The sequence below is a fragment of the Nestor notabilis genome, unplaced genomic scaffold, assembly GCF_000696875.1.
Source record: "Nestor notabilis isolate BGI_N333 unplaced genomic scaffold, ASM69687v1 scaffold21843, whole genome shotgun sequence".
Taxonomy (NCBI): domain Eukaryota; kingdom Metazoa; phylum Chordata; class Aves; order Psittaciformes; family Psittacidae; genus Nestor; species Nestor notabilis.
The window spans coordinates 6,440-15,867 of record NW_009920898.1 but is presented as its reverse complement, the minus strand read 5'-3'; the positions used below and the strand labels follow the sequence as shown (position 1 = coordinate 15,867).

The 9,428-nt window shown below is 46.1% G+C and overlaps 1 protein-coding gene across 1 annotated transcript; it reads right to left on the bottom strand.

Moving 5' to 3' along the window:
- Positions 1–1,100: 1,100 nt before the first annotated feature.
- On the bottom strand, positions 1,101–8,163 carry FAXDC2 (fatty acid hydroxylase domain containing 2). The gene is made up of 8 exons (XM_010010905.1): positions 8,116–8,163; positions 5,390–5,478; positions 5,183–5,286; positions 4,363–4,484; positions 3,841–4,046; positions 2,809–2,914; positions 1,990–2,156; positions 1,101–1,257 (listed from the first exon to the last, which is right to left on the bottom strand). The coding sequence occupies exons 1-8, from the start codon at positions 8,161–8,163 to the stop codon at positions 1,101–1,103; spliced, it is 999 nt and encodes a 332-aa protein (XP_010009207.1).
- Between the last annotated feature and the right edge of the window lie 1,265 nt (positions 8,164–9,428).

Sequence of the window (9,428 nt, the reverse complement as noted above, 5' to 3'; positions counted from 1 at the left end):
ATGTGATTCATTATTCTAGTAATGCTTTAGTCCTTTGTAATTTGTGGTAATTATGCTTTTTCCTTTTTAATACAAAAAAAAATGTATAAAAATAAAAACTTCAAAAGACAACGGAGCCTGAGCTGTGTGTTCTGCTGAGCTGGGGGGTGGGAGCAGTGTGCCTGCCTGTGTGCCCCGGGGGGCCTGGTCTAGTGGTGGTGAGAGGTGCATCACTGTTGTCTGAGCATGGAGACTTTGAATTGGCACCATTTGGGTTGTGTAGATACAGATTCATGTGCATGAAGGTGTGTTCTGCCAGGTCCTTCCTTAGGGTTTCACTGCTCTCCACGCAACTCGGGGCAGTTGGAATATTCTTCCCTTGGCAAGTCTCCTTCCACAGTTTTGTCACTGTACAGGTTTGGGTTGTGCCTCCTTTGGGTGTGTGGGGAGTGAGATGTGGCTCAGGAGGAGGCTTCTGCCCTGTAGCACATCAGCTCCCAGCTCTCCTTCCCTGTCCCATGAGGGGAAACTCGCTGTTTGCAGGCGTTGGTTTGTGGAGTGAAGATGAGGACGTGACAGCCCTTCATTCAGACCTGGCACGAACAAACACTGCTCGGGGGAAGCCAGACCTCTGCATGTGCAGGGGGGAGTTTCTAAAGCCTCATGACTTCCTATGGGGATGCATCCCACATCCCAGGCATCCTGAGTCTCAGAATAGCAGGTTTAATCCCTTGTATTTACCGTGATCTTCTTGTATTTCTATGGAAAGCTGCTGAGAGAGGCCAAAGCACAGCCTGTGAAAACTGAAGTGTTAAAACCTTCGTAAAGAGAACTGCCCAGGAACTCCCCATGTGGCCCAGAACACATTGCCCTAGCGCAGGCAGCTAGAACCAAGCAACAGTGCAAGTAATTAAGAGAAAACACTCTAAACTTTGTCTAAAAATAGCTTCCTAGAGCAGTAGTTTGTGCCTTGGGTAGAAAATAACAGCAGCAAAAGTGCAGTCATCTCAAGTAGCGTGTTTATGTTCAGCTTTGGGCTCTGCTGTGTGTGAACAATAACTTGTTTCCCAATTCAAATACTATTTGGCATAAATCATTGTCTGTGGGGCTGCTGTCTTGGCTCACTCTGCCCTCCTGGGTGCCTCGGGGATGCTTTGGGAGAGCGGTGTAAGGCTGAGCAGGACCCTGTGTCTCTCATAGGCTTTGGTCTGTCTGAACACTGTATCCGTTCCGTGCAGGTAATCCAGCACTCCCAGGACTCCGTAGCACTGGTTGAACCTGGAAAAGAGAGAACGAACATCCCTGGGTGTTACCGAGGTGACTGTGCCCTTCTCCCTGTTCCCATCTCCCTTCAGAGCCCACACAACTTCTGTCACTGCACTGCCCTGAGAGCATCTCAGCTCTGCAGTGCTGACATGAGCTGTGCTTGTGAGAGGACTGGTAACGAGAACCAGCGCTGTGGTTTGGGTGATGTCCAGCACTTGGGTGTTGATGGAGCTTCGGAGGGGCAAGCTGTTGGGGGGATATGTCTGTGAACTGAGAGCACGTGTGGGAGATGGGAACAACTCTTGCACTGCTGTGGCTTTCCATCTCTGGAACAACCTGCTGGAACCCAGCGTAAGAGGTGGCCGGGAACCTCTGGGTTAAATGTGATTGTCTAAGCAAGGTGTTACCTGATCAGTGTTACTAATCCCCCTCTACGGGAAAGGGGCAGAGAGGCTCCTGCAAATCTATTCCAGCTTTGTGGCTTGTCCTTGCTCTGTCTTTATTCTGGATCACATGCAGTGACTCCTGAGCTGCTAGGAAGAGCCTTGCACAGAACCGTCTCTGCCCCTGTGCTCGTGCTGGGGGAAGTCCAGTGGTAGCTGCTACTTCTACCCTACTACGTGCTTTGCTCCCATGTAATCTCGGGGAACTTGGAATGCTTCGTGCTTTGGAGGCAGTTTCCAAGTCAGCTGCTGGAGGAGGCTGCAGGAGGGGAAGGGGGAGCCGGGCAGTGCCCAGACGTACTTGAGGTGGTGGAAGTCGTGGAACTCCGGAGACGGCAGGAAGGGCAGGTGGTATCCGCAGTGTGAAATGCTCGTTGTTACCAGAGCGAGGGAGAACCACGCTGCGATGGAGACAATGTGAGAGCCCACGAGCATCGGGCCAGTCATGGCAGGCAGCATGTTGGACAGCTAGAAACGAGGGGCAAACTCGGCCTTATTAATGGGTCCACAACAAGCAGATTCAAACACCTTACTAAACTCACTTCATCACCAAAGGAAGAATTAGTGAGCTGAGTTTTACTAACATAGTCGCTCTCTAAGCTTGTAGTAGAAGTTAGATGTGAGATCAGCCCATGGTTGTGAACACAGCATCATTCCAGTAAATCCCCCTGCAGCCCGAGGTCTGAGTTTCATCCTCTCTTTGGAATAATCTGAGGCTGCTCTTGGGAAACCTCGCTGTAAAAGGGCAGGGCCTGTGGACATGTGCAACAGCACCAATGTGATGCACCACCTCGTCGTGTCCTACCAGCACAAATGGCTGTTGCTGCCCAGATCAAGCTGATTCCACCAGCTTGGCTCAGCTGGACTTGTGAATATAAAAAGCCATTCTCTCCACGCTCAGGGAAGCACCATTCAGTCAGCTCCTTATCTATTGGAGGCCCTTGGATCTGTGCTCTTAAAGCAAGCAGTATAAACTGCAACCCTTCTACAGCCAAGCTTCTTGGCAGTGCAGCTGAACTTCCTAAGAAAGAAGTGCTGCTTAATTTGCTTTTCCTACCACTCCTCCTCATCCCATGTAAATCACACTCTGTGCAGGGTGACCATGGGAGAATCCACTTACTATGTGCTCTACTGGGTGAGCATAAATGGAGACCACGCCGATGGGGGCAGTCCATTCGTGGTGCTTCTTGTGGATGTGCTTGTACAGGAGCGGGAGGTGAACAAGCCTAAGCAGAGAAAACAGAGAAAGGCAGGGTTTGAGCTCTGCAGGAAGGAACATAGGGCAACATCACACACAATTGCTGCTGGGGACTTGCTTGTGCCTCCTCTAACATGAAGATTTTGGAGCAGTGGGAATAAGAGTGTAGGAATCCTGGTGTCCATCTCTCTCTGTCTTGAGTGTTGGGCCTTCACTCAATTGATGTGCCCACTGGCTGATGTTAAACTTAAGCCCAGGTGAATCCCATAAATCAGTCCCTGAATTACTCTTGCTCAAGCCTGGGAGCACTCCTTAGGGGAAGATTTGCTTTATATTTTCACCATTTTGACTTTTCCTGCTGGCAACTACCAGAGTCAGAACTTCAGGTTCTGTGGCTCCTTCATAAGAAATGGCTTTTTAAGTTTTTTAGGTGCATTTGTCTGAAAGGGAAACCTATTTCTGAAATGCTCCTGCTCCTGCACAGTCTTTTGCAGGCTCTTTTCTCCCTTGCTTTAGTTTCCTCCTTTAGTGGTGGTGTCAGTGGTCAGAAAGCCTGCAGTGGCAGGAGCCCTGTTTCATAGGTGCTGTACAAGTGAACGGTCCGTCAGCCATTGGCCTCTTGAGCATTTTTTCTTTCAGGACAGTCAATCTTGTTCTTCTCTTTCCAAGGAACACTTGGTCACAGCTTTTGTGTAAATCTGCCCAGCCTGTTTCTTCCTTCGCTTCCAAACTGCTCCACCTTTGTAATTTTACCCATTTTTTCTTACTGTAGTTACTGCCAGCACCAAAGCCTCACATTGTAAGGGTGGATTTGAGGACCTGTTAAGTCTTCCCATATACATAAAAGATTGGTGGAAGAGGGGGCACTGGGGCTGCTGCTGCTTTTGCAAGAGATAGGTGTGAGCTTAAAGGCATGGAGGAAACCAGAGAGTCCTGTTCCTGTGCTCAGCTCACCTGTGTGTATAATAGAAGAGAATTTCCTCTACTACGGTGAAGATGCTCAACTCCACAAGGAACCAGCGGAAGGTGGGTAACTCCTTGCTGAAGGTGTTGCCCCACCATTTCATGATGTAGAACATGGGCAGAAGCAAGGGCAAGGAGATAAAGAACTGATTGCACAGTGCTGTGTGGATGGCTTGGCACAATTTCTTTGTGTCCACCTACAAAAGAGAATTCAGATTTGAGGCTAACTCAGGAGCAATGCAGCTCTGAATGGGAAGGATAAAGAGCTTTAAGTTTTGTAGGCAGTTAGTTTTGTGATCAGCTTTTTAACAAGCAGCCAATTCAGATCTGGTCAGTAGACTCATCACAAGAACTGCCTTCCTTTCTGCAGTAGATATGAAAGACTCAGCTGGATTCTCCTTGAATCCTATCTGGTTGCAAGAGGAAAGCATAACAGGTTCTTCTCCCTGCTCATAGCTTAAGAGACAGCAGGAAGTATTTAGCCAGCAGAAGAGGCAGGTGAGAAATACTTACAGGATCATTCTTGCCCAGCTGAATGCGATAGCGAGTAATGAAAGTTGGCTTTCCTGTTACATCAGCCACCATAAGGATTCCATTGAAGCACCAGAAAGCAAGGAAAGGCACCAGTGCAGCCCCTGTGGCATGAAAAAAGGTCAGAGATGTGTGAATAAATTGAGGCTAAATCAGAAACAAAATATAGTGGCATCGTATCCAGATGATCTTGCTGGGACCCAGATGTGCCAGATGTGTATCCCCTGCCCTGAGATGCTTTAAAATGGAATATGGGTAAGTTCTGACACCCAGGAAGTTAACAGACAAATAGTCTCACAGGTTGAAATGTGCCACAACTGAGGCCAAGAAAGGGCTTTTCTGGGAGGCTGGGGGATCTCTGTCGTGGGTGGGTTTTAAATACAAGTAGGATAAGGTTAAGTTGATCTCTTGGACCTCTTAAGATCCCTACCAGGCCTGTTCACCAGCTGTTAACCACAGACAGAGAAGTTATATAGGTGCTATGGCAAGAGTAAAAGTCACTGATTTTGCTTCATTTTTCAGTAATTCTACTGAGTCATCCAGTTCTCACAGGAGAAGGTGTCTTCACTCTGGGAAACTGTTTCAGCAGCAGCAGAAAGAGATCAACCTTTTGATCTGCAAAGGGTGTCTGATGCGAACCAGTCCAAAGGCAGCAGAGTGGCACTATGTCAGCTCCGTCTCTCTTTGAAGCCTACCTGTGCTTTATCAGTGAGAGGAAAGAGAGCTTGGGAAGGCATGTCCATGTCCCCCTTTTATTTGCAACCACAGATGGTTCCTACAGCAGAGAGCTGTTAAAACTCACCAAGGAGGAAGAGTGTCGACTCCTTTCCCTCAAGCAGGTAGTAGAGCTTTAGCCAGGTTGTTTGCCAGAAATGACCCAACGTATCCCAGATATTCTGCACATACCTGTGGGAATAAGTGGTGTTGGTTGCCCATCTTTTCATCATCCACTTCTTCCCCTCTCCACAGAGAAGCTTCTTCCTCAATCCCCTTTGTTAAAGCATCTTACCAAGCAGAGCTCTCCAAGGCGGTGAATAGTAGCAGGCCTGCTCCGAGGACACAGGCAGTGACCTTCATGGCATCCCAGAGCTTCTCTTCCTGCAAGCAAGCAACAAGAGTAAGTGTGTGCTGCTGAGTCCTGCACTAGGATGTTTTGTGTTTGGAATGCAGGGAAGGAAGGCAGTCCTATGATGGGCTGTTTTGTTTCACAAACTCTCTAAAGAACACAACAACAAAGCTGTTATGGGATATCGTGTGACTGAGCAGCGGGGAAGTACACACACATCCATCTGCCACGCTTACAGTGACCCGAAGGGTCACTGGTATGGAATTTCTCCGGAATAATTAAAGGGAGAGAAAGTGCCACTGATTTTTCCCTCTTTGTTTTCATTTGGCACACTTCCTGGTACCTGGAGGACTATAATATAAGGGGCTTCTGGGTAACCACAAGCAGTAGGAAAGGAAGACCCGGGGGTAAAGAATGGTGCTCCAACTCCACACCTCCCTCCCTCTGTATTTTCTCCCTCTCAGTATGCAGTAACGCTTCCTCCCCACAGTAGTCCAGAACTGCTGTGCTCAGGTGAACTGATGAACAGGTCCCGTTAATCCAGAACCACTCCTCTCCACTTCCCTCTTTGCTTTGAAGACTGATTCTGAAGTCAGGTTCACATGCCCAGAAGCTTGCCTGGTTTTTTGCCCACAAGTATAAGAGATGTTTAATACCTTTCCTTGCATAATGCACGTTGTGTGCCTTTAGGCCATCGCAAGTACAACTCAGCTCTAGTACTGAGAGTACAACTTGGCTAATAAGTACCATGTGCCATTTGTATGGAATTCTGCATGTGAACAAGGAGCTAAAATACTCCTCAAAAGTGTAAAGTGCTCTAACTCCCTACTCTCAGTCACAGAAATGTTATCTACTGAACAAATATTCCTGTGTACAGCATAAGGACATAAAATGTGACGTTAGTGTGACTTTCTTATCACATTAAGGATTTTAACTATAAAAAGCAACTTCAATGTGAGCACTCAAATATTCAAATCTAGTTCTTTATCAAATATATGACAAATGTATAATTAACTGTCTATCTTTTAGAGTAGCCCAAGGTGGAATCGGCTCTGGAGTTCAGCAATCTTAGTTTGGGGTTTCTTGGGTGGGTATGTATTATATGTATCTGCAGGATAAATGTTTAAAAAGAAATCAGTGCAGTTCTAAAAGACTACAGTGTACTAACCAGCTAGTGTCTGTTTCTTTACTCTGTCCTTCCTGTTTTTAAACTGTGTTGTTGTGCTGCACAAACAGACTGGAGTAAAAATAGCATGATTCACAGTTGCTGTCCTGCTTGTCTCCTGTCAGAGAGGACAAACAAGAGAGACAGCTCACTAATAAATGTTGAATGCAGGTGTGTTTAGAGTAATGCAACATGGAGGAATCCTCTCTACATGGCTTTCAGTGCTTTAAGATTCTGTAACAGCTACAGAACAGTAAACATTGCCCAGGACTTGTCAGCAATATTTATCTGTGCCAGGACAGAACTTTGCTCATTAGCACTGAAACTTTCCTTGTTAAAACAAACAACCTTCATCTCCTATCATTTATTTTTGATCAAGTTAGCACTTGGGAGTAATTGAAAGGACTTTTGCCCTACAGCTTGATGTATGTGAACCCTGCAGTTTTACATTGGAAGCAATGCAATCAGTTGCCAGCGTTATCACTAGTGTACTGAGCTACAAATGCAAGGTTGGCAAAAGCCATCTATTCCAGCTTCAGAGAGTGCCTGCTGGATTCAGGGCCGGAGATTTGCTCCCTCAGCAGTTTCATACTTCCAATTGCATCCATGTTATATCTCGTGTGTGCTGACACGAGATAAGACTCCCCTAATCTTTAGACCCTGGAACACCATCTACATATTATTTAGAAAAAGGGTTACAAAAGCTATACAAAGCTTAGAACTTCTCAATGGAATAGTATCCCATCAATCCTTCTTTCTCCTGGGATGAAAAAAGAACACACCAAAGAAAAGACCCTGATGTCTCACAAGCATCAGAATTCTTAGTTAGACCAAATAGCATTTCAGGTTATTTAGCACCTTCCAGCTGAAGAACTCAGAGTTTCAAAACCTGTTCACTCCTAATACTCATCACTGCGTATGTCCTGCTTTGAGACAGGACAAAGAGTGGCTGAAGCTCAGCACTTAAGCTCTTTTAAAAGCCCTTTGGCTGGAGGCTGTCTTGTGTTGAGGCTGTGTTTTTATTGCACGTGATGAAGTGATTACGTGAGTGAAGCCCACACAGTGTAATTACATGAGCTGTAGGAGCAGAGAAGTTTACATAGAAAAAAACCCATCTTGTTCATCAAGTTCCAGTGCTAACACCCTGTTTCTCTTCATGCCAGCAGCTCCAGCATATTAGTTGCCTTGCTCTGATCCATGGATCCACGATCTTGCCCTTAAAGGCCTTGGAACATTCCCTAAGTGCAGAACAGGGCTGCTGCCTGCAAGGTAAGGAAACTGGGAAACACATCGTTTAGCTCTACCACTTTGAGGTGTGGGCCCAGTTAGGTGGCACAGCTTCTGGCTACAGGGGAGTGCTGTGGTCTCTGGCCATATAAGCAAAGGTGACAGGCCCTTTGGCACTTGGTGCTGTAGCTGCAGCCCACTGGTAGGGAAAAATGCTGGGAAGCTGTTGCTGTAGTGGTAAGAGATGAAACTTGAAAAGTTAATCTTGAGTCTTTACCTGCTTCTGCTGTTCAGCCATGGTGGGGTATCCAGAGTCTCTTTTCATCTGAAATAAGAGGTGATCTAAGTAAGTGAACCTTGTACAGCTGCAAACAGCTGACAACAGCAAATCCCCTCAGCTTCTAGTTCAGTTGCAAAACTGTCAAGTATTTATTCTCTGCTCTGTCCTGTCCCGCTCCCTCCTTCATCTTGGTTAGTGAGTAAACTGAGCTCTTGAGGAGAGAAATCCCCTTATGTCCTAATGAGTTAGTATTGTCTAGAAGACTACCAGGGATGTGAGGGTAACAAAGAAACCTGGGAGAACAGCCAAACCCAAAGCTTTTGATCGTGGCACTGGTGTGTTATGACACAGCTTCATCCCTTGGTCTGGCCCAGGAATACATTGCACCCAGTAGGAACTCCAGCCCTTTAGAGACTGCAGGGAAATAAGGATATGGGAGCTGCGCTCTTCCAGAACGGTGACATGCTGTTAAATGAACAAGGATGGAAACAAAAATCCAACTGCCACAAACTGAGTTTGTGCCATGAAGAATTAACACAGTAGAGCCCCCCACAGCCTTCACTCTCGTGGCAGAGGAACTGTAAGTCATAGCTTAAGAACATGGTAAGTGAGAAAATCATCTTTGCTTCAAGTCCTGCTATGGTCAGTTTGGGGGTTTAAAGTCCTAAATGGACAAGAGCTTGTGATAAATCTCCCTGCATTTGATCATTTGTTGCTGGTTTTGGTGAAAAAGAAAATAGAATTAAAATGAAATAAAATCCCAAAGTTAAAGTAGCTGCTGGGGCTTCAGTGCTGGCCATGGCAAGATCTCTGTTTTTCAGGACCTGCTGTTGCTGTCCTAGGGATTATTGTGTAACAGGTTTGACATTGCTGCACTCTTACTATAAATTATAATTAGCAAAAGCTAACAAAACATTCCTTAAAGTCGTGTTGGTTTCACCTGGTCTTTCAGAACAAACACATGAATTCTAAGACGAAGGCCAGATCACTGAGGGTTGCAGAATTAAATCCTTTTTGCTTTTCATACTCAGAAGAATAGTCAAGCACAGGCAAACCATATTACCTAAAGTATAAAGAGAAACAGTTGGAAAGTTATTTATTAGAAAGATGCCATTCCATTACCTTTCTGATGGTAGCAAGCCTCTTGGGAGTACTCCTCTTGCAGCGTTTCAGTGAGGAGGAATACACTGCCAAAAAGAAGTCCCCATGTTAGCCAGAAGGTTTGAAATGATAGTTTCCTGGGTACATTCTTACAAATGCAACTGTTTATTTACAGGCATTTCCAGCTCTGCTTCCCTGTGTTCCCTGTG

Excerpts from the sequence above, each read along its gene's own strand:
- FAXDC2 (XM_010010905.1), bottom strand. The coding sequence starts at position 8,163 with ATGAAAAGAGACTCTGGATACCCCACCATGGCTGAACAGCAGAAGCAG. Across the intron at positions 2,915-3,840 it reads CTCTTCTATTATACACACAG|GCTTGTTCACCTCCCGCTCC; the intron begins GTGAGCTGAGCA and ends TTCTCTGCTTAG. Across the intron at positions 2,157-2,808 it reads CTCACCCAGTAGAGCACATA|CTGTCCAACATGCTGCCTGC; the intron begins GTAAGTGGATTC and ends CCTCGTTTCTAG.